The following is a 25,067-nucleotide window of genomic DNA, read 5'->3' as shown; positions in this document are numbered from 1 at the left end:
GATAGTACAGCACACCTAGAGCCAGGTAGGTAGACTAGGATAGTACAGCACACCTAGAGCCAGGTAGGTAGACTAGGATAGTACAGCACACCTAGAGCCAGGTAGGTAGACTATGATAGTACAGCACACCTAGAGCCAGGTAGGTAGACTATGATAGTACAGCACACCTAGAGCCAGGTAGGTAGACTAGGATAGTACAGCACACCTAGAGCCAGGTAGGTAGACTAGGATAGTACAGCACACCTAGAGCCAGGTAGGTAGACTAGGATAGTACAGCACACCTAGAGCCAGGTAGGTAGACTATGATAGTACAGCACACCTAGAGCCAGGTAGGTAGACTAGGATAGTACAGCACACCTAGAGCCAGGTAGGTAGACTAGGATAGTACAGCACACCTAGAGCCAGGTAGGTAGACTATGATAGTACAGCACACCTAGAGCCAGGTAGGTAGACTATGATAGTACAGCACACCTAGAGCCAGGTAGGTAGACTAGGATAGTACAGCACACCTAGAGCCAGGTAGGTAGACTAGGATAGTACAGCACACCTAGAGCCAGGTAGGTAGACTAGGATAGTACAGCACACCTAGAGCCAGGTAGGTAGACTATGATAGTACAGCACACCTAGAGCCAGGTAGGTAGAGAACTTCCACATCTCCTCTACAGTCTTGAAGGTGATGACAAAGCTGTCCTTCTCAGCGTGGACAGACACCAGACGGGCAGACAGGTCCTGTAGGGAGGCAGAAGAACCGAAGACATTGATGAAGAAACAGCGAGGATGCAGAGGTCACCTTAATTCTCTACCGACCACTAGCATCTACATCAGGGAGAAACAACTTTTAGCAGGACAACGGTTGGAACTGCACCACTGGTCTAGGCAGGGTCATCTGTTTTGGTATGCCTTGACCTGTGACCTCTAACCCCTGACCTATGACCTGTGACTAACCTTGAAGAGCTGGATGACGTCCTGACTGTTGCTCTCGACAACCCTGAGTCTGGTACGGAGCGCCTCCTGTATTTCAGAGTCAGGTATTACACCTGAGCGCCGCCGACCGCTGAACACCAGCACCACGTCTACACAAAAAAGCACGTACACAAGCACACATACACACTGTCAGTCTCGAGATCACCGGTGGGAGGATTGACTGATACTGTCATATTGTAATGTAGACATCAACATGCAGAGGTAAAACGTTTAGGAGTAACTTTTCCGAATGTGTTATAGTCATGCTCAGTGAGTGTATTGTAGAGTCATGCTCAGTGAGTGTATTGTAGAGTCATGCTCAGTGAGTGTATTATAGAGTCATGCTCAGTGAGTGTGTTATAGAGTCATGCTCAGTGAGTGTATTATAGAGTCATGCTCAGTGAATGTATTGTAGAGTCATGCTCAGTGAGTGTATTATAGAGTCATGCTCAGTGAGTGTGTTATAGAGTCATGCTCAGTGAGTGTATTATAGAGTCATGCTCAGTGAGTGTATTATAGAGTCATGCTCGGTGAGTGTATTATAGAGTCATGCTCAGTGAGTGTGTTATAGAGTCATGCTCAGTGAGTGTGTTATAGAGTCATGCTCAGTGAGTGTATTATAGTCATGCTCAGTGAGTGTATTATAGAGTCATGCTCAGTGAGTGTATTGTAGAGTCATGCTCAGTGAGTGTATTATAGAGTCATGCTCAGTGAGTGTATTATAGAGTCATGCTCAGTGAGTTTATTATAGAGCCATGCTCAGTGAGTGTATTATAGAGTCATGCTCAGTGAGTGTATTGTAGAGTCATGCTCAGTGAGTGTATTATAGAGTCATGCTCAGTGAGTGTATTATAGAGTCATGCTCAGTGAGTGTATTATAGAGTCATGCTCAGTGAGTGTATTGTAGAGTCATGCTCAGTGAGTGTATTATAGAGTCATGCTCAGTGAGTGTATTATAGAGTCATGCTCAGTGAGTGTGTTATAGAGTCATGCTCAGTGAGTGTATTATAGTCATGCTCAGTGAGTGTATTATAGAGTCATGCTCAGTGAGTGTGTTATAGAGTCATGCTCAGTGAGTGTATTGTAGAGTCATGCTCAGTGAGTGTATTGTAGAGTCATGCTCAGTGAGTGTATTATAGAGTCATGCTCAGTGAGTGTGTTATAGAGTCATGCTCAGTGAGTGTATTATAGTCATGCTCAGTGAGTGTATTATAGTCATTCTCAGTGAGTGTATTGTAGAGTTATGCTCAGTGAGTGTATTGTAGAGTCATGCTCAGTGAGTGTATTATAGAGTCATGCTCAGTGAGTGTATTATAGAGTCATGCTCAGTGAGTGTATTATAGAGCCATGCTCAGTGAGTGTATTGTAGAGTCATGCTCAGTGAGTGTATTATAGAGTCATGCTCAGTGAGTGTATTATAGAGTCATGCTCAGTGAGTGTATTATAGAGTCATGCTCAGTGAGTGTATTGTAGAGTCATGCTCAGTGAGTGTATTATAGAGTAATGCTCAGTGAGTGTATTATAGTCATGCTCAGTGAGTTTATTATAGAGTCATGCTCAGTGAGTGTGTTATAGAGTCATGCTCAGTGAGTGTATTATAAAATCAAATCAAATCAAATTTTATTAGTCACATACACATGGTTAGCAGATGTTAATGCGAGTGTAGCGAAATGCTTGTGCTTCTAGTTCCGACAATGCAGTAATAACCAACAGTAATCTAACCTAACAATTCCACACTACTACCTTACACACACACACAAGTGTAAAGGGATAAAGAATATGTACATAAAGATATATGAATGAGTGGTGGTACAGAACGGCATGGCAGATGCAGTAGATGGTATAGAGTACGGTATATACGTATGAGATGAGTACTGTAGGGTATGTAAACATAAAGTGGCATAGTTTAAAGTGGCTAGTGGTACATGTATTGCATAAAGATGGCAAGATGCAGTAGATGATATAGAGTACAGTATATATACATATGAGATGGGTAATGTAGGGTATGTAAACATTGTATTAAGTGGCATTGCTTAAAGTGGCTAGTGGTACATTTTTACATAATTTCCATCAATTCCCATTTTTAAAGTGGCTGGAGTTGAGTCAGTATGTTGGCAGCGGCCGCTAAATGTTAGTGGTGGCTGTTTAACAGTCTGATGGCCTTGAGATAGAAGCTGTTTTTCAGTCTCTCGGTCCCTGCTTTGATGCACCTGTACTGACCTCGCCTTCTGGATGATAGCGGGGTGAACAGGCAGTGGCTTGGGTGGTTGTTGTCCTTGATGATCTTTATGGCCTTCCTGTGACATCGGGTGGTGTAGGTGTCCTGGAGGGCAGGTAGTTTGCCCCTGGTGATGCGTTCTGCAGACCTCACTACCCTCTGGAGAGCCTTACGGTTGTGGGCGGAGCAGTTGCCGTACCAGGCGGTGATACAGCCCGACAGGATGCTCTCGATTGTGCATCTGTAGAAGTTTGTGAGGGCTTTTGGTGACAAGCCGAATTTCTTCAGCCTCCTGAGGTTGAAGAGGCGCTGCTGCGCCTTCTTCACAACGCTGTCTGTGTGGGTGGACCAATTCAGTTTGTCCGTGATGTGTACACCGAGGAACTTAAAACTTTCCACCTTCTCCACTACTGACCCGTCGATGTGGATAGGGGGGTGCTCCCTCTGCTGTTTCCTGAAGTCCACAATCATCTCCTTTGTTTTGTTGACGTTGAGTATGAGGTTATTTTCCTGACACCACACTCCGAGGGCCCTCACCTCCTCCCTGTAGGCCGTCTCGTCGTTGTTGGTGATCAAGCCTACCACTATAGTGTCATCCGCAAACTTGATGATTGAGTTGGAGGCGTGCATGGCCACGCAGTCGTGGGTGAACAGGGAGTACAGGAGAGGGCTCAGAACGCACCCTTGTGGGGCCCCGGTGTTGAGGATCAACGGGGTGGAGATGTTGTTACCTACCCTCACCACCTGGGGGCGGCCCGTCAGGAAGTCCAGGACCCAGTTGCACAGGGCGGGGTCGAGACCCAGGGTCTCGAGCTTGATGACGAGTTTGGAGGGTACTATGGTGTTAAATGCTGAGCTGTAATCGATGAACAGCATTCTCACATGGGTATTCCTCTTGTCCAGATGGGTTAGGGCAGTGTGCAGTGTGGTTGCGATTGCGTCGTCTGTGGACCTATTGGGTCGGTAAGCAAATTGGAGTGGGTCTAGGGTGTCCGGTAGGGTGGAGGTGATATGGTCCTTGACTAGTCTCTCAAAGCACTTCATGATGACGGAAGTGAGTGCTACGGGGCGGTAGTCGTTTAGCTCAGTTACCTTAGCTTTCTTGGGAACAGGAACAATGGTGGCCCTCTTGAAGCATGTGGGAACAGCAGACTGGGATAAGGATTGATTGAATATGTCCGTAAACACACCAGCCAGCTGGTCTGCGCATGCTCTGAGGACGCGGCTGGGAATGCCGTCTGGGCCTGCAGCCTTGCGAGGGTTAACACGTTTAAATGTTTTACTCACCTCGGCTGCAGTGAAGGAGAGCCCGCAGGTTTTGGTAGGGGGCCGTGTCAGTGGCACTGTATTGTCCTCAAAGCGGGCAAAAAAGTTGTTTAGCCTGTCTGGGAGCAAGACATCCTGGTCCTCGACGGGGCTGGTTTTCTTTTTGTAATCCGTGATTGACTGTAGACCCTGCCACATACCTCTTGTGTCTGAGCTGTTGAATTTCGACTCGATTTTGTCTCTGTACTGAGACTTAGCCTGTTTGATTGCCTTGCGGAGAGAATAGCTACACTGTTTGTATTCGGTCATGCTTCCGGTCACCTTGCCCTGGTTAAAAGCAGTGGTTCGCGCTTTCAGTTTCACGCGAATGCTGCCGTCAATCCACGGTTTCTGGTTTGGGAATGTTTTTATCGTTGCTGTGGGTACGACATCGTCAATGCACTTCCTAATGAACTCGCTCACCGAATCAGCATATTCGTCAATATTGTTGTTGGACGCGATGCGGAACATATTCCAATCCGCGTGATCGAAGCAGTCTTGAAGCGTGGATTCAGATTGGTCGGACCAGCGTTGAACAGACCTGAGCGCGGGAGCTTGTTGTTTGAGTTTTTTGTTTGTAGGCTGGAATCAACAAAATGGAGTCGTGGTCAGCTTTTCCGAAAGGGGGGCGGGGGAGGGCCTTATAAGCGTCGCGGAAATTAGTATAACAATGGTCTAGTGTTTTTCCAGCCTTGGTAGCACAATCGATATGCTGATAGAATTTAGGGAGTTTTGTTTTTAGATTAGCCTTGTTAAAATCCCCAGCTACGATGAATGCAGCCTCAGGGTGTGTGGTTTCCAGTTTACAAAGAGTCAGATAAAGTTCGTTCAGGGCCATCGATGTGTCTGCTTGGGGTGGAATGTATACGGCTGTGATTATGATTGACGAGAATTCCCTTGGTAGATAATGCGGTCGACATTTGATTGTGAGGAGTTCTAGATCAGGTGAACAGAACGACTTGAGTTCTTGTGTGTTGTTATGATGATCACACCACTTCTCGTTAATCATAAGGCATACCCCCCCGCCCCTCTTCTTACCGGAAAGATGTTTGTTTCTGTCGGCGCGATGCATGAAGAAACCAGCTGGCTGCACCGACTCCGTTAGCGTCCCTTGAGTTAGCCATGTTTCCGTGAAGCAGAGCACGTTGCAATCCCTGATGTCTCTCTGGAATGCTACCCGTGCTCGGATTTCATCAACCTTATTGTCAAGAGACTGGACATTGGCGAGTAGTATGCTAGGGAGTGGAGCGCGATGTGCCCGTCTCCGAAGCCTGACCACGAGACCGCCACGTTTTCCCCTTTTTCGGCGTCGCACAGGGTCGCCGGCTGGGATCAGATCCATTGTATTGTGTGGAAGGCAAAACACTGGATCCGTTTCGGGAAAGTCATATTCCTGGTAGGAACGATGATGAGTTGACGTTAATCGTATATTCAGTAGTTCCTCCCGACTGTATGTAATGAAACCTAAGATTACCCGGGGTACCGATGTAAGAAATAACACGTAAAAAAACAAAATACTGCATATTTTCCAAGGAACACGAAGCGAGGCAGCCATCTCTTTTCGGCGCCGGAAGAAAACTGACTTCATGCTAATGCTTCATGCTTATAGAGTCTTGCTCAGTGAGTGTACTATAGAGTCATGCTCAGTGAGTGTATTATAGAGTCATGCTCAGTGAGTGTATTATAGTGTATCACAGCCTGGAGTGACTCTTAGTGGAGTTTTAAAGGGACCCTTTAACATTAGGTCCATTTGGGGGAGAGCTACACGGGAACCTGCTGGAGGAAAGACACAGAGAACCGTAGAGTAGCTAAGTAGCTGTGTCTACTGTAACGTTAGCATGAAGTCAGTTTTCTTACAGGATGTTGACGTACTTTACATACAGACAACATGAACGATACAGTGATTATATAGTCGACTGTGTAGAATACCGACAGGGTACAATAGAGATGTGATGACAGTATCACACCACACAACCATGACCAGCAGCTGTTAACACCGCAACGTTAGCAGTTAGCACATCCACGGCAGGAATAGAGAGAGAGACACCCTGGCTGGCCCAAATAGCACCGTGTGGGTCAAAAGTGCACCTCTAGGTATTAGGGTACCAATTGGAGCACATCCGTACAGAGTATCTGTGAGCAGAACAGTACCTGAGGAGAATCTCTCTCCCACGGACAGTGACACGGTGCTTCCTCTGGTGAACGCCTCCTTCCTCTTCCAGTAACTGTCCGGCTCCGCCTCCCCGCTCCCAGACTCCACCCCCAGCCCCTCCACCCTCTCCACCACTGGAGAAGACAGGAAACAGAGGTCAGGTCAGGTCAGAGGAACCCTCAGGAAGGAACGGGTGAGACAGCTGTTTCGGGAGGTTGATTTTAAAATAGACTTTTGTGTCAGCTACATGTGCTCTGTAAGCAAGTGCAAGATCGTGGAGCAACGTTGTTTTGTGACAACTGTGAAGAGGGAATGGAGACCACGATGCTTCATCGTATATCCTTCTGGAACGCAAACCAGTCAAGGTAACCAGACAAAGTGAAGGAATTGGAGGTTTGTCTCTGTTACTGTATGAGGAAACATTCACACTAACAGTTACATAACTGCTGGTGTACGGTATATTCTGTGGTCCAGCTGATGAGGATTTCAACAGTGATTAGTCTGTTTCCTCCAGAACATCAACAGAACATAAAGAGTCTATCAAAGCCCACCCATCTATTAACGTACTGCCTCTCCCAGATGGTCTATTATAATATAACGACCTGCTTAAGCTGTCCTGACCGCTGGAGGCTTCCCCCGTGTTGTGTGACACACACACACACACACACACACACACACACACACACACACACACACACACACACACACACACACACACACACACACACACACACACACACACACACACACACACACACACACACCTGCGTGCACAAACACACACACACACACACACCTGCGTGCACACACACACACACACACACACACACACACACACACACACACACACACACACACACACACACACACACACACACACACACATACACACACACACACACACACCTGCGTGCACAAACACACACACACACACACACCTGCGTGCACACACACACACACACACACACACACACACACACACACACACACACACACACACACACACACACACACACACACACACACACACACACACACACACACATACACACACACACACACACACCTGCGTGCACAAACACACACACACACACACACACCTGCGTGCACACACACACACACACACACACACACACACACACACACACACACACACACACACACACACACACACACACACACACACACACACACACACACACACACACACACACACACACACACACAGAAACACAGAAAAACAATCAAAAAGGCTTCATGAGTAGCTAGGTTGGCTTCCCCATGCTGTTGTCACATTGTACAGAGAGGATGGATGTGCCCAACACTTCCTCAACCTGGGACTGTTGAGACTATTGTGTAATACAATGTTTCATTGTTTGCTACAGTACACATCCAGAAGCATTCAAACTCAACATTTGTCTGGGCAATATAACTCACGCAGGACTTAATTGGGATTGAATCAGCTGGATGTTTTATGTCATCGAACGCTTTAAGGCTTTTACTGTAGTTACCTGGAATCATAACATCATTTCCTGGGAAGTGCTCATTGGTTCCCGCCAGCGTATACGGGGGTTCTCTCCATAGTGCATCCAGCTCAGCAGGGGAGATGTCTGGGAGGGGGGGAAGGAGATAAGTGTTACACACATCAGTATAGGGTCGCGTTCCCCTGATCAGACGTTGCATGCATCAACCAATGGTTGCGTGCCATGTCATCAACTTTGCCGCCGGGCACCAGATTGTTATAACATATGAAGTGGTTAGCTAATGAATAAAATGTCTATCCAGGCATGTGTAAGATCTGACATGCGACAGCAATGCCTGGGCAGAAGAACGTGCCCAATGTCTAGGAATAGGGAAGGAAATTAGTAAATATCTGGGAGGGAGGAATGATATTAGTGGGACACACCCATCAGTAAATGTCGGGGAAGGAGATTAGCATGACACAAAGTAGTAAACAACATCAAGGGGTGCATGTCAATGGTCTAAAGTGGATTCCTCCTTAAATCTCCATCAATACTCTGATGAGGGGAAGGACACAAGGAAGGACACATTTACTGAAAGAAGATTGTGTTGAAAAGTTGTTGTATCACAAACAGATCACATCTGGGACCAATCAGCAAGCAGTGAACAGACATCCGTCGTCTTTACCAGGAAAGCAGATAGCCATCAGATATCGTAAAACAGGGTTTCTTAATAATGGCCCTGGGGACCACAAGGGGTGCAAATGTTTATTTTTGCCCGAGGACTATGTCCTCACCAGCCACCCTCATCTCAAGACAGCTACTAGCACTATGTCCTCAACAGCCACCCTGATCTCAGGACAGCTACTAGGACTATGTCCTCACCAGCCACCCTGATCTCAAGACAGCTACTAGCACTATGTCCTCACCAGCCACCCTGATCTCAGGACAGCTACTAGGACTATGTCCTCACCAGCCACCCTGATCTCAGGACAGCTACTAGCACTATGTCCTCACCAGCCACCCTGATCTCAGGACAGCTACTAGCACTATGTCCTCACCAGCCACCCTGATCTCAGGACAGTTACTAGCACTATGTCCTCACCAGCCACCCTGATCTCAGGACAGTTACTAGCACTATGTCCTCACCAGCCACCCTGATCTCAAGACAGTTACTAGCACTATGTCCTCACCAGCCACCCTGATCTCAGGACAGTTACTAGCACTATGTCCTCACCAGCCACCCTGATCTCAGGACAGCTACTAGCACTATGTCCTCACCAGCCACCCTGATCTCAGGACAGTTACTAGCACTATGTCCTCACCAGCCACCCTGATCTCAGGACAGCTACTAGCACTATGTCCTCACCAGCCACCCTCATCTCAAGACAGTTACTAGCACTATGTCCTCACCAGCCACCCTGATCTCAGGACAGCTACTAGCACTATGTCCTCACCAGCCACCCTGATCTCAGGACAGCTACTAGGACTATGTCCTCACCAGCCACCCTGATCTCAGGACAGCTACTAGGACTATGTCCTCACCAGCCACCCTGATCTCAAGACAGTTACTAGCACTATGTCCTCACCAGCCACCCTGATCTCAGGACAGCTACTAGCACTATGTCCTCACCAGCCACCCTGATCTCAAGACAGTTACTAGGACTATGTCCTCACCAGCCACCCTGATCTCAGGACAGTTACTAGCACTATGTCCTCACCAGCCACCCCGATCTCAGGACAGTTACTAGGACTATGTCCTCACCAGCCACCCTGATCTCAAGACAGTTACTAGCACTATGTCCTCACCAGCCACCCTGATCTCAGGACAGCTACTAGCACTATGTCCTCACCAGCCACCCTGATCTCAGGACAGCTACTAGCACTATGTCCTCACCAGCCACCCTGATCTCAGGACAGCTACTAGCACTATGTCCTCACCAGCCACCCTGATCTCAAGACAGCTACTAGCACTATGTCCTCACCAGCCACCCTGATCTCAAGACAGCTACTAGCACTATGTCCTCACCAGCCACCCTGATCTCAAGACAGCTACTAGCACTATGTCCTCACCAGCCACCCTCATCTCAAGACAGCTACTAGCACTATGTCCTCACCAGCCACCCTGATCTCAGGACAGCTACTAGGACTATGTCCTCACCAGCCACCCTGATCTCAGGACAGCTACTAGGACTATGTCCTCACCAGCCACCCTGATCTCAGGACAGCTACTAGGACTATGTCCTCACCAGCCACCCTGATCTCAGGACAGCTACTAGCACTATGTCCTCACCAGCCACCCTGATCTCAAGACAGCTACTAGCACTATGTCCTCACCAGCCACCCTGATCTCAAGACAGCTACTAGGACTATGTCCTCACCAGCCACCCTGATCTCAAGACAGCTACTAGGACTATGTCCTCACCAGCCACCCTGATCTCAGGACAGCTACTAGGACTATGTCCTCACCAGCCACCCTGATCTCAGGACAGCTACTAGCACTATGTCCTCACCAGCCACCCTGATCTCAGGACAGCTACTAGCACTATGTCCTCACCAGCCACCCTGATCTCAGGACAGCTACTAGGACTATGTCCTCACCAGCCACCCTGATCTCAGGACAGCTACTAGCACTATGTCCTCACCAGCCACCCTGATCTCAGGACAGCTACTAGGACTATGTCCTCACCAGCCACCCTGATCTCAGACCAGCTACTAGGACTATGTCCTCACCAGCCACCCTGATCTCAAGACAGCTACTAGCACTATGTCCTCACCAGCCACCCTGATCTCAGGACAGCTACTAGGACTATGTCCTCACCAGCCACCCTGATCTCAAGACAGCTACTAGCACTATGTCCTCACCAGCCACCCTGATCTCAGGACAGTTACTAGCACTACATACCTGGTTCAAATTATCGAAGCTTGATTATGAGTTGATTATTAGATTTAGATGTGTAATGCTCGGGCAAAAACACACATTTCACCCCCTGGGGTCCAGGGGCCGGGATTGGAAAGCGCTGTGGTAAGGGTCGACAGTGTTTGCACTGACATCATCAGCCAACAACCCCACACAACACTGAGCGTTACCCATGAGACAACAGCTCAGATGAGAGAACATTCAGACCAGAAGACACTCAGACAAGAACAAGCATGCCCTCTAAATACAACAAAACAACGATAAGCCTTTGTGTATTGTATACAACACTGGAATGGTAAGCCACGGCTGACGGTCAATGTCAAAATTGTCTTCATGTTTTATGAACCTGTCATAATAGTGGTAATATTACCGAACATGCAGAGAGACTCTCTACACAGGACAAAGCATAAAGACAATACACACTGATTGACTGATCTGTTAACCTGCACTGAGACACAGAACACAACAAGCTGCACAGTTTAGTAACAATGTGACAGGCAGTACTGCCACTACAGTACACACAACAAGCACAATCAGACACCACCTAACACAAAGTCACACTGACACACCATGCCCTGTACTATACTATACCTTCATGGGATAGCCTGTTACCCATGTCATATAGATATACCTACAGCAGCAGTATCTGTCTGAACGAGAGAGTTACTGCTCTCTGTCTTCTCATGTCAGTGACCTACTAGCCTCAGCTACAGGCTGTGGGTACAGACGGCAGGGTGAAGTGGAACCAACCTGGGAAGAGAAGGCAGCGTTTGAGGAGCGGAGAGCAGCAGGAGGACGAGGAGGCCCGGAAAGGAGGGCAACAGCACCACGCCATGTGTACCGGCAGCTTACAGCTCCTAGAAATCAATGATGCCAACTGCTCTCAGCTACTAGGCATTCAGACTGACTGTCTGGCGGTCTGGCGGTCTGGCAGTCTGGCGGTCTGGCAGTCTGCCGGTCTGGCGGTGTGGCAGTCTGGCTCTGTCTATTTTTCTCGGAGGCAGCACTCACTTTCACTCTCTCTTGTTCTGAGCTATCTCTCTCTCTCCAGTGTAGGATGTCTGCTCTGTCGCTCTCTGTAGAGCTTATTCCTGTATCTCTATCACCCCTTCTATTCTCTATTACAATTCTCTCTCTCATTCTCTCTCCCCTCTTTCTCTGGAAATTCATCTCTCCCGTCCGCTCCCCCCACCACCACCCACCTCTCTCTCTCTCTCTCTCTCTCTCTAGCTGCTGCCCAGTCTATGAACACAAAGCACTCTCTTCTGATGGCATGCGTGTGTGGGCTGGTCAGTGAGAGAGAGTGTGTGTGTGGTCACTGAGTGTGTGTGTGTGTTTGTGTGTATGGTCACTGAGTGTGTGTGTGTGTGTGTGTGTGTTTGTGTGTATGTCACTGAGTGTGTGTGTGTGTTTGTGTGCATGGTCACTGAGTGTGTGTGTGTGTGTGTGTGTGTGTGTGTGTGTGTGTGTTTGTGTGTATGGTCACTGAGTGTGTGTGTGTGTGTGTTTGTTGTATGGTCTCTCAGTTTGTGTGTATGGTCACTGAGTGTGTGCGTGTGTGTGTTTGTGTGTATGGTCACTGAGTGTGTGTGTGTTTGTGTGTATGGTCACTGAGTGTGTGTGTTTGTGTGTATGGTCACTGAGTGTGTGTGTGTTTGTATGGCCACTGAGTGTGTGTGTGTTTGTGTGTATGGTCACTGAGTGTGTGTGTGTGTGTGTGTGTTTGTGTGTATGGTCACTGAGTGTGTGTGTGTTTGTATGGCCACTGAGTGTGTGTGTGTTTGTGTGTATGGTCACTGTGTGTGTGTGTGTGTGTTTGTGTGTATGGTCACTGAGTGTGTGTGTGTTTGTGTGTATGGTCACTGAGTGTGTGTGTTTGTGTGTATGGCCACTGAGTGTGTGTGTGTTTGTGTGTATGGTCACTGAGCGTGTGTGTGTTTGTGTGTATGGTCACTGAGTGTGTGTGTGTTTGTGTGTATGGTCACTGAGTGTGTGTGTTTGCGTGTGACTCCTTACTGTAAGTCTCTCTGGATACGAGCGTCTGCTAAATGACTAGAATGTAAGTATTGAAACTTCATGTTGCAGCAGTACTGAATCAAGAGTTGTGCAACACCTTGCCAGAAACAGGAAGCATTGTCAAACAGTTTGAAAAACATTTTTATGGTGTTTTGAGTGCAGAATTAGATCCCTTCTTCTGGATTTTCCAAATGCTGTAAATGAGATTCCCTCCTCTTATTGTTTATTCCCTCCTCTTATTGTTTATTTCCCTGTTCTTATTGTTTATTCCCTCCTCTTATTGTTTATTCCCTGTTCTTATTGTTTATTCCCTCCTCTTATTGTTTATTCCCTCCTCTTATTGTTTATTCCCTCCTCTTATTGTTTATTCCCTGTTCTTATTGTTTATTCCCTCCTCTTATTGTTTATTCCCTGCTCTTATTGTTTATTCCCTGCTCTTATTGTTTATTCCCTGCTCGTATTGTTTATTCCCTACTCTTATTGTTTATTCCCTGCTCTTATTGTTTATTCCCTGTTCTTATTGTTTATTCCCTGTTCTTATTGTTTATTCCCTGTTCTTATTGTTTATTCCCTCCTCTTATTGTTTATTCCCTTTTCTTATTGTTTATTCCCTGTTCTTATTGTTTATTCCCTGCTCTTATTGTTTATTCCCTGCTCTTATTGTTTATTCCCTGCTCGTATTGTTTATTCCCTCCTCTTATTGTTTATTCCCTGCTCTTATTGTTTATTCCCTGTTCTTATTGTTTATTCCCTACTCTTATTGTTTATTCCCTGTTCATATTGTTTATTCCCTCCTCTTATTGTTTATTCCCTCCTCTTATTGTTTATTCCCTGTTCGTATTGTTTATTCCCTGTTCGTATTGTTTATTCCCTGCTTTTATTAACTAAAAAGCAGACCCTCATTTGCATAAAAAACGAATTCAAACTATATCTAGCATAAAGAAAACTGATCAATGAATGCTTGCCTTGGACTATTAGCATAGCAGCCGTTATGAAATGCTACACAAAACCAGTGGTGGAAAAAGTACCCAATTGTCATACTTGTGTAAAAGTAAAGATACCTTAATAGAAAAAGACTCAAGTAAAAGTGAAAGTCACCCAGTGAAATACTACTTGAGTAAAAGTCTAAAAGTATAAGGTTTTAAATATAAGTATAATATAAGTATAAAAGGTATAAAAGGTTAATTTAATTTCTAAAATATACTTAAGTATCAAAAGTAAAAGTATAAATAATTTCAAATTCCTTATATTAAGCAAAGCGTACGGCACCATGTTCTTGTTTTTATTTACGGATATCCAGGGTCACTCTCCAACGCTCAGACGTTATTTACAAAAGATGCATTTGTGTTGAGTGAGTCCGCCAGGCCAGAGGCAGTAGGGGTGACCACGTTAATTTTACAATTTTCTTGTTCTGCTAAGCATTCAAAATGTATTGACTACTTTGGGTTGTCAGGGAAAGCGTATGGAGTAAAAAGCACAATTTTCTTTAGGAATGTAGTGAAGTAAAAGTAAAAGTTGTCAAAAATATATATAGTAATGTAAAGTACAGATACCCCAAAAACAACTCAAGTAGTACTTTAATTAAAGTACTTTACATTACCGCACAAAACACATGTTCTTGTTAAGTGAATTCCTTTTCTGTTTTCTTCTTCGATGTGATAACATTTGGTATTTCACATTTTAATTGACGCACACTTTCTTGGATTGTTTTGGAGAGTCTCACCTGAGTGTTTGGTCGGCTCTCACCTGTCTGAGTTCATGAAGGACCAAAATAGAGGGGAGGCGCCCGCAAACGCTCCTGTTTTTACACTTGACCATAGACTGATCCATAGGGCACTCAGCCACGAATGCCCAGTACGGCAGCACAATTTTTAAAGTTCACTTTTGGTATTTAATCTAAACATTTGTCTTCGGAAAAATGGGATTCACAAGTTCTGCACGTGGAGATATGGTTGAGTGGGTAACATTCCAAACTAATTTGCTATCTTAATGTCCCACAAGTCAGGGGTTCAAATTCCCGCTTGTCCCACTTTCACTCCTTCTCTGTGTCCTCATGTTTCTAATCCGTGGAAATAAAGCATTGAAGATATAAAGGTTGAATTACACACAGAAAAAGCTGGAATTCCTATTCAGACTTGAGATCAGTTGACTTAACATGGACTTATGTCAAAGAATGCCCATATTGTATTGATTCAAGTCCATGTTCAGTCTGTATATGTCAAGGCTGAATAGGGCCCCATGTGCTCAGTGTAACAAGGGTGATTCAACGCAACGTTTAAAACTGAAGACTGAAGACTGAAGACTGGCTGAGTGGACAGTGTTTTGACAAGCAGGAGACCCAGGTACAAATCCATGTTGTCACACACACAACAGCTTTATGCTGTACGTGTTGTCTCTGCTATAAACTCTACTATAAATTTGACATGTTGTCTCTGCTATAAGTTGGACATGTTATCTGTGCGATAAGTTGGGACATGTTGTCTCTGCTATAAGTTGGGACATGTTGTCTCTGCTATAAGTTGGGACATGTTGTCTCTGCGATAAGTTGGACATGTTGTCTCGGCGATAAGTTGGACATGTTGTCTCTGCTATAAGTTGGACATGTTGTCTCGGCGATAAGTTGGACATGTTGTCTCTGCTATAAGTTGGACATGTTGTCTCGGCGATAAGTTGGACATGTTGTCTCTGCTATAAGTTGGGACATGTTGTCTCTGCGATAAGTTGGGACATGTTGTCTCTGCTATAAGTTGGGACATGTTGTCTCTGCTATAAGTTGGGACATGTTGTCTCTGCGATAAGTTGGACATGTTGTCTCGGCGATAAGTTGGACATGTTGTCTCTGCTATAAGTTGGGACATGTTGTCTCTGCGATAAGTTGGGAGATGTTGTCTCTGCTATAAGTTGGGACATGTTGTCTCTGCTATAAGTTGGGACATGTTGTCTCTGCGATAAGTTGGACATGTTGACTCTGCTATCAGTTGGGACATGTTGTCTCTGCGATAAGTTGGACATGTTGACTCTGCTATCAGTTGGGACATGTTCTCTCTGCGATAAGTTGGACATGTTGACTCTGCTATCAGTTGGGACATGTTGTCTCTGCGATAAGTTGGACATGTTGTCTCTGCTATCAGTTGGGACATGTTGTCTCTGCGATAAGTTGGACATGTTGACTCTGCTATCAGTTGGGACATGTTATCTGTGCGATAAGTTGGGACATGTTGTCTCTGTTATAAATTGGACATGTTATCTGTGCGATAAGTTGGACATGTTGTCTCTGCGATAAGTTGGACATGTTGTCTCTGCTATAAGTTGGGACATGTTGTCTCTGCGATAAGTTGGGACATGTTGTCTCTGCTATAAGTTGGGACATGTTGTCTCTGTTATAAATTGGACATGTTATCTGTGCGATAAGTTGGGACATGTTGTCTCTGCGATAAGTTGGGACATGTTGTCTCTGCTATAAGTTGGGACATGTTGTCTCTGCGATAAGTTGGGACATGTTGTCTCTGCTATAAGTTGGGACATGTTGTCTCTGCTATAAGTTGGGACATGTTGTCTCTGCTATAAGTTGGACATGTTATCTGTGCGATAAGTTGGACATGTTGTCTCTGCTATAAGTTGGGACATGTTGTCTCTGCTATAAGTTGGGACATGTTGTCTCTGCGATAAGTTGGGACATGTTGTCTCTGCTATAAGTTGGACATGTTGTCTCTGCTATAAGTTGGGACATGTTGTCTCTGCTATAAGTTGGGACATGTTATCTCTGCGATAAGTTGGACATGTTGTCTCGGCGATAAGTTGGACATGTTGTCTCTGCTATAAGTTGGGACATGTTGTCTCTGCGATAAGTTGGGACATGTTGTCTCTGCTATAAGTTGGGACATGTTGTCTCTGCTATAAGTTGGGACATGTTGTCTCTGCGATAAGTTGGGACATGTTGTCTCTGCGATAAGTTGGACATGTTGTCTCTGCTATAAGTTGGACATGTTGTCTCTGCGATAAGTTGGACATGTTGTCTCTGCTATAAGTTGGGACATGTTATCTGTGCGATAAGTTGGGACATGTTGTCTCTGCGATAAGTTGGACATGTTATCTGTGCGATAAGTTGGGACATGTTGTCTCTGCGATAAGTTGGACATGTTGTCTCTGCTATAAGTTGGGACATGTTGTCTCTGCGATAAGTTGGACATGTTGTCTCTGTTATAAATTGGGACATGTTGTCTCTGCGATAAGTTGGACATGTTATCTGTGCGATAAGTTGGGACATGTTGTCTCTGCTATAAGTTGGGACATGTTGTCTCTGCTATCAGTTGGGACATGTTGTCTCTGCGATAAGTTGGACATGTTATCTGTGCGATAAGTTGGGACATGTTGTCTCTGCGATAAGTTGGACATGTTATCTGTGCGATAAGTTGGGACATGTTGTCTCTGCGATAAGTTGGACATGTTGTCTCTGCTATAAGTTGGGACATGTTGTCTCTGCTATAAGTTGGGACATGTTGTCTCTACGATAAGTTGGACATGTTATCTGTGCGATAAGTTGGGACATGTTGTCTCTGCGATAAGTTGGACATGTTATCTGTGCGATAAGTTGGGACATGTTGTCTCTGCGATAAGTTGGAAATGTTGTCTCTGCTATAAGTTGGGACATGTTGTCTCTGCGATAAGTTGGACATGTTATCTGTGCGATAAGTTGGGACATGTTGTCTCTGCGATAAGTTGGGACATGTTGTCTCTGCTATAAGTTGGGACATGTTGTCTCTGTTATAAGTTGGGACATGTTGTCTCTGCTATAAGTTGGGACATGTTGTCTCTGTTATAAGTTGGGACATGTTGTCTCTGTTATAAATTGGACATGTTATCTGTGCGATAAGTTGGGACATGTTGTCTCTGCTATAAGTTGGGACATGTTGTCTCTGCGATAAGTTGGACATGTTGTCTCTGCTATAAGTTGGGACATGTTGTCTCTGCGATAAGTTGGACATGTTATCTGTGCGATAAGTTGGGACATGTTGTCTCTGCGATAAGTTGGACATGTTGTCTCTGCTATAAATTGGACATGTTATCTGTGCGATAAGTTGGACATGTTGTCTCTGTTATAAGTTGGGACATGTTGTCTCTGCGATAAGTTGGACATGTTATCTGTGCGATAAGTTGGGACATGTTGTCTCTGCGATAAGTTGGACATGTTATCTCTGCTATAAGTTGGGACATGTTGTCTCTGCGATAAGTTGGGACATGTTGTCTCTGCTATAAGTTGGGACATGTTGTCTCTGCTATAAGTTGGGACATGTTGTCTCTGCTATAAGTTGGACATGTTATCTGTGCGATAAGTTGGACATGTTGTCTCTGCTATAAGTTGGGACATGTTGTCTCTGCTATAAGTTGGGACATGTTGTCTCTGCGATAAGTTGGGACATGTTGTCTCTGCTATAAGTTGGACATGTTGTCTCTGCTATAAGTTGGGACATGTTGTCTCTGCTATAAGTTGGGACATGTTATCTCTGCGATAAGTTGGACATGTTGTCTCGGCGATAAGTTGGACATGTTGTCTCTGCTATAAGTTGGGACATGTTGTCTCTGCGATAAGTTGGGACATGTTGTCTCTGCTATAAGTTGGGACATGTTGTCTCTGCTATAAGTTGGGACATGTTGTCTCTGCGATAAGTTGGGACATGTTGTCTCTGCGATAAGTTGGACATGTTGTCTCTGCTATAAGTTGGACATGTTGTCTCTGCGATAACGTGGACATGTTGTCTCTGCTATAAGTTGGGACATGTTATCTGTGCGATAAGTTGGGACATGTTGTCTCTGCGATAAGTTGGACATGTTATCTGTGCGATAAGTTGGGACATGTTGTCTCTGCGATAAGTTGGACATGTTGTCTCTGCTATAAGTTGGGACATGTTGTCTCTGCGATAAGTTGGACATGTTGTCTCTGTTATAAATTGGGACATGTTGTCTCTGCGATAAGTTGGACATGTTGTCTCTGCTATAAGTTGGGACATGTTGTCTCTGCGATAAGTTGGGACATGTTGTCTCTGCTATAAGTTGGGACATGTTGTCTCTGCTATAAGTTGGGACATGTTGTCTCTGCTATCAGTTGGGACATGTTGTCTCTGCGATAAGTTGGACATGTTATCTGTGCGATAAGTTGGGACATGTTGTCTCTGCGATAAGTTGGACATGTTATCTGTGCGATAAGTTGGGACATGTTGTCTCTGCGATAAGTTGGACATGTTGTCTCTGCTATAAGTTGGGACATGTTGTCTCTGCTATAAGTTGGGACATGTTGTCTCTGCGATAAGTTGGACATGTTATCTGTGCGATAAGTTGGGACATGTTGTCTCTGCGATAAGTTGGACATGTTATCTGTGCGATAAGTTGGGACATGTTGTCTCTGCGATAAGTTGGAAATGTTGTCTCTGCTATAAGTTGGGACATGTTGTCTCTGCGATAAGTTGGACATGTTATCTGTGCGATAAGTTGGGACATGTTGTCTCTGCGATAAGTTGGGACATGTTGTCTCTGCTATAAGTTGGGACATGTTGTCTCTGTTATAAGTTGGGACATGTTGTCTCTGCTATAAGTTGGGACATGTTGTCTCTGTTATAAGTTGGGACATGTTGTCTCTGTTATAAATTGGACATGTTATCTGTGCGATAAGTTGGGACATGTTGTCTCTGCTATAAGTTGGGACATGTTGTCTCTGCGATAAGTTGGACATGTTGTCTCTGCTATAAGTTGGGACATGTTGTCTCTGCGATAAGTTGGACATGTTATCTGTGCGATAAGTTGGGACATGTTGTCTCTGCGATAAGTTGGACATGTTGTCTCTGCTATAAATTGGACATGTTATCTGTGCGATAAGTTGGACATGTTGTCTCTGTTATAAGTTGGGACATGTTGTCTCTGCGATAAGTTGGACATGTTATCTGTGCGATAAGTTGGGACATGTTGTCTCTGCGATAAGTTGGACATGTTATCTCTGCTATAAGTTGGGACATGTTGTCTCTGCGATAAGTTGGGACATGTTGTCTCTGTTATAAGTTGGACATGTTATCTCTGCTATAAGTTGGGACATGTTATCTGTGCGATAAGTTGGACATGTTGTCTCTGTTATAAGTTGGGACATGTTGTCTCTGCGATAAGTTGGACATGTTATCTGTGCGATAAGTTGGGACATGTTGTCTCTGCGATAAGTTGGACATGTTATCTCTGCTATAAGTTGGGACATGGTGTCTCTGCGATAAGTTGGGACATGTTGTCTCTGCGATAAGTTGGGACATGTTGTCTCTGTTATAAATTGGACATGTTATCTCTGCTATAAGTTGGGACATGTTGTCTCTGCGATAAGTTGGACATGTTGTCTCTGCTATAAGTTGGGACATGTTGTCTCTGCGATAAGTTGGACATGTTGTCTCGGCGATAAGTTGGACATGTTGTCTCTGCTATAAGTTGGGACATGTTGATTCTGCTATAAGTTAGGACATGTTGTCTCTGCTTTATACATGTTACATAACCCTAAACATTTTTAATGTAACATCATTTATAATCTCACAATGAGCCTGGCAACTGTAATAGTAATGAGTGCTATTGCCTATCCTAGGAAAAGTATTACCTTCCCAGTGTCCCCTTTAGACATCTTTCAGAAAGTTGGACCAATATCACAGCTCTGTCTATTAATCTCAATACATTTCTGAAATGTGTCACTCGAAATGAATGTATAAAAATATTATTGTACTTTGATGCTGACTTTTACATTTTCTGAAACCACAGAAAGGTGTTTTCACAACACTCTCTTAAAAACACCCGTATTACCAGAGTGTACCTTGAGATTAATTGAAATGTCTACCACAGTAGTGTTTCAGAGTACTTCCATTCTGTTTTAAAACACATTCTAATGTATTTTTTAAAACACATTCTACTGTATGTATCAAAACACATTCTACTGTATGTATCGAAACACATTCTACTGTATGTATCGAAACACATTCTACTGTATGTATCGAAACACATTCTACTGTATGTATCGAAACACATTCTACTGTATGTATCAAAACACATTCTACTGTATGTATCAAAACCCATTCTACTGTATGTATCAAAACACATTCTACTGTATGTATCAAAACACATTCTACTGTATGTATCAAAACACATTCTACTGTATGTATCGAAACACATTCTACTGTATGTATCGAAACACATTCTACTGTATGTATCAAAACACATTCTACTGTATGTATCGAAACACATTCTACTGTATGTATCAAAACACATTCTACTGTATGTATCGAAACACATTCTACTGTATGTATCGAAACACATTCTACTGTATGTATCGAAACACATTCTACTGTATGTATCAAAACACATTCTACTGTATGTATCGAAACACATTCTACTGTATGTATCAAAACACATTCTACTGTATGTATTGAAACACATTCTACTGTATGTATCGAAACACATTCTACTGTATGTATCGAAACACATTCTACTGTATGTATCAAAACACATTCTACTGTATGTATCAAAACACATTGGGTTCACATTCAAACAGATCTTAGCTTAGGTGAGCTACTTCTCATGGTTTCAGTACACAATCAGGTGTTCAAATCAAATCACAATGTATTGGTCACATACACATATTTAGCAGATGTTATTGCGGGTGTAGCAAAATGCTTGTGTTCCTAGTTCCCAGCAGTGCAGTAGTATGTTTTGAGTCTTTCTATTTTAACAGTGTAGAAACATGTATTATAAACCCAACGCAAATGGTCTCCTTTCCACTTCTCTCTCCGTCTCTCTGTCATCCATTTTTTGTTCATGTTAAAGTGAAGAAAAGGAGGATGAGGATGCTCCTTCTCTAGAAACTACACTGGCCCACGCCTGTGTCCCAAATGGCACCCTATATCCCTCTGTAGTGCACTACGTTTCACCACAGCCTTATGGGCCTTGGTCAAAAGTAGTGCACTTCATAGGGAATAAGGTGCCATTTGGGATGAAACCCTGTGTCCTGATTGAATGGGTGTGATTCTTGTGTGTCAGACAGCTGTAAACAGCCTGAAGGCGTGTCGGGTCAGAACCTCTTAGAGGAGAAACAGCACTGTTTCCAGACACTGACAGACACATTACAGATAAATCTAACAGAGCAGGATAAGTCCAAAATTGAACCATATTCCCTATTTAGTTCACTACTTTTGACCAGAGCCCAATATGGTCAAAAACCCTATCAGAAGCCCTATCAAAAATCAAATCAGAAGCCCTATCAGAAACCCTATCAGAAGCCATATCAGAAGCCCTATCAAAAATCAAATCAGAAGCCAAATCAGAAGCCCTATCAGAAGCCCTATCAGAAGCCCTATCAGAAGCCATATCAGAAGCCCTATCAGATGCCATATCAGATGCCATATCAGAAGCCATATCAGAAGCCCTATCAGATGCCATATCAGATGCCATATCAGAAGCCATATCAGAAGCCATATCAGAAGCCCTATCAGATGCCATATCAGATGCCATATCAGAAGCCATATCAGAAGCCCTATCAGAAGCCCTATCAGAAGCCCTATCAGAAGCCCTATCAGAAACCCTATCAAAAATCCTATCAGAAACCCTATCAAAAATCCTATCACAAACCCTATCAGAAGCCCTATCAGAAACCCTATCAAAAATCCTATCAGAAGCCATATCAGAAGCCCTATCAGAAGCCCTATCAGAAGCCCTATCAGAAGCCCTATCAGAAGCCCTATCAGAAATCCTATCAAAAATCCTATCAGAAGCCCTATCAGAAATCCTATCAGAAGCCCTATCAGAAATCCTATCAGAAGCCCTATCAAAAATCCTATCAGAAGCCCTATCAGAAATCCTATCAGAAGCCCTATCAGAAATCCTATCAGAAGCCCTATCAGAAGCCATATCAGACGCCATATCAGACGCCCTATCAGAAGCCATATCAGACGCCATATCAGACGCCATATCAGAAGAGCAAAACATGTGGAAATGAAATGGGCAAGAGTCTAATAGAGAATATATATCAATATCTTCATCATCATATCACAGACTGGATCATACTGGTTATAGTAATGGAACAAATCAGTCACCTGATTCTAATGTAGCCTACTGTACCAGTCAAAAGTTTGGACACACCTACTCATTCAAGGGTTTTTCTTTATTTGACTATTTTCTACAATGTAGAATAATAGTGAAGACATCAAAACTATGAAATAACACATACGGAATCATGTAGTAACCAAAAAAGTGAGATTATTCAAAGTAGCCAGAGGTAATAAGGAAAGTGTATGGCTGTGGGGTAAGTGTGTGTGAAATGGATGTCAGTGAGGTACAGGGGTAACATGAGACAGACAGCTCTAAGTTTAGCCTAACCGCCTGGTACAACACACGCCTGTGTGGCTGGGACTGAACTACTGTTGGGACATTCCCTCACTGTAGTACAGTGGCTAACACAGAAAAACACACACACTTCTCTACTGCAAATCCTAGTCTAACGATCACACATTATCCATTGATCTCTTTTATTGCCTTTGTCCTCAGAGGGGAATGATATATATAGAGAGAGAGAGACAGAGAGAGAGAGAGAGAGAGTGAGAGAGAGAGACATTGTTGTGTCATGCCAATAAAGCAAATGGAATTTAATTGAGAGAGAGAGCGAGAGAGAGAGAGAGAGAGAGAGAGAGAGAGAGAGAGAGAGAGAGAGAGAGAGAGAGAGAGAGAGAGAGAGAGAGAGAGAGAGAGAGAGAGAGAGAGAGAGAGAGAGAGAGAGAGAGAGAGAGAGAGAGAGAGAGACAGAGAGAGAGAGAGACACTGTTATTTCATGCCAATAAAGAACATGTAATTTAATTGAGAGAGAGAGCGAATAGGACTAAGACACACAGCATAAGTTCCAGACAAAATGGGACTCAAACATACTCAATGAATACAGCCAGATAGTTAGAGAGAAGAGAGTGTGTCTCACCTCTGTGCTGCTGTCTGTTCTCTCCTGTCACTTCATTCGTCATGAGGGTGGAAGTGGTACAGTAGTCCAGTATAGTAGTCCCAGTGTGTCCTCAGTCTGTTTACCCCCAGTGAGGGAATCTTTCCCCTCCACCAGGCTAAAGCCCAGTCATTCTACTCCTGTTCCTGTGTTAAGAGCAACAGACAGTAATGAATGCAGCCGTGAGAGTGTGTGACAGTGTGTGAGAACAGAGTGTGCGACAGTGTGTGAGAAGAGAGTGTGTTTGTGAGAAGATAATGTGTGTATGTCAGGGGCAGCATAACTCCGACAACTGAGGAAGTACTGAAACTCCTCCCCCTCCACTAACTTCTATGGGACAGGGTTTCCACTAGATAACAACCATTAAGTCAGATTCCACAGTCACAAGGTAAAAAAAAGCCCCAAAAATAAATGTAAAAAAGAGAAATTATAGAAATGGGTTTAGCCATCATTCTAACTTTGTGGCTGTGTTAACTAGTGATGAGTCTTAACACATGCTGCGGTAATGTCTATGACTGCATGGAGAGTACTCAACCCGAGACTCTGTGCCACAAAAAGTTAGAAAACCTGAACAGATAATTTTAAGTTATCAGTCTCAAGACAAAGTCTTAAGGCACCAAGTCCAAGTCAAGTCTCAAGTTATTTTATTTTATATCAAGTTGAGTCTGAACTCATCAAATTTGTGTCTCGAATCCACAACTCTGTTGATGACCATGGGACGGGGCACCTCTCTCTCTCTTTCTCTCTTTCTCGCTTTCTTTCTTTCTCTCTCTCTTTTTCTCTCTCTTTCCCTCCCTCCCTCCTCTCTCTCTCTCTTTCTCTCTTTCTCGCTTTCTTTCTTTCTCTCTCTCTTTTTTTCTTTCCCTCCCTCCCTCCTCTCTCTCTCTGTCTCCCCTTTCTCTCTTACTCGCTGTCTTTCCAGAATATCCTTCACCCCCTTCTGAACTCCTCTATAGTGTTGATAGTGTGTTACAGGTCAATAGCTTCAACAGGTACTGGTATACACAAACAATATTTTCCTTTCCAAGTTGCCATAAACA

The 25,067-nt window shown here is 44.3% G+C and overlaps 1 protein-coding gene across 1 annotated transcript in view; it reads right to left on the bottom strand.

Annotated features, from left to right (window-relative positions):
* The window catches only part of sh3tc2 (SH3 domain and tetratricopeptide repeats 2), a 58,658-nt gene extending 34,348 nt beyond the window's left edge, over positions 1-24,310 (bottom strand). The window contains exons 1-5 of the mRNA XM_071395347.1: positions 24,010-24,310; positions 8,150-8,248; positions 6,638-6,772; positions 946-1,073; positions 624-729 (exon numbers count right to left, since the gene is read on the bottom strand). Coding sequence (XP_071251448.1) covers positions 624-729; positions 946-1,073; positions 6,638-6,772; positions 8,150-8,248; positions 24,010-24,052 — 511 coding nt within the window. The 5' untranslated portion in view covers positions 24,053-24,310. The remainder of the gene's footprint in view (positions 1-623; positions 730-945; positions 1,074-6,637; positions 6,773-8,149; positions 8,249-24,009) is intronic.
* Positions 24,311-25,067: the final 757 nt, after the last annotated feature.

Source organism: Salvelinus alpinus, chromosome 4 (assembly GCF_045679555.1).
Source record: "Salvelinus alpinus chromosome 4, SLU_Salpinus.1, whole genome shotgun sequence".
NCBI lineage: Eukaryota > Metazoa > Chordata > Actinopteri > Salmoniformes > Salmonidae > Salvelinus > Salvelinus alpinus.
Note: the sequence above shows the minus strand (reverse complement) of the source record. Positions and strands in the feature narration are given on the sequence as shown.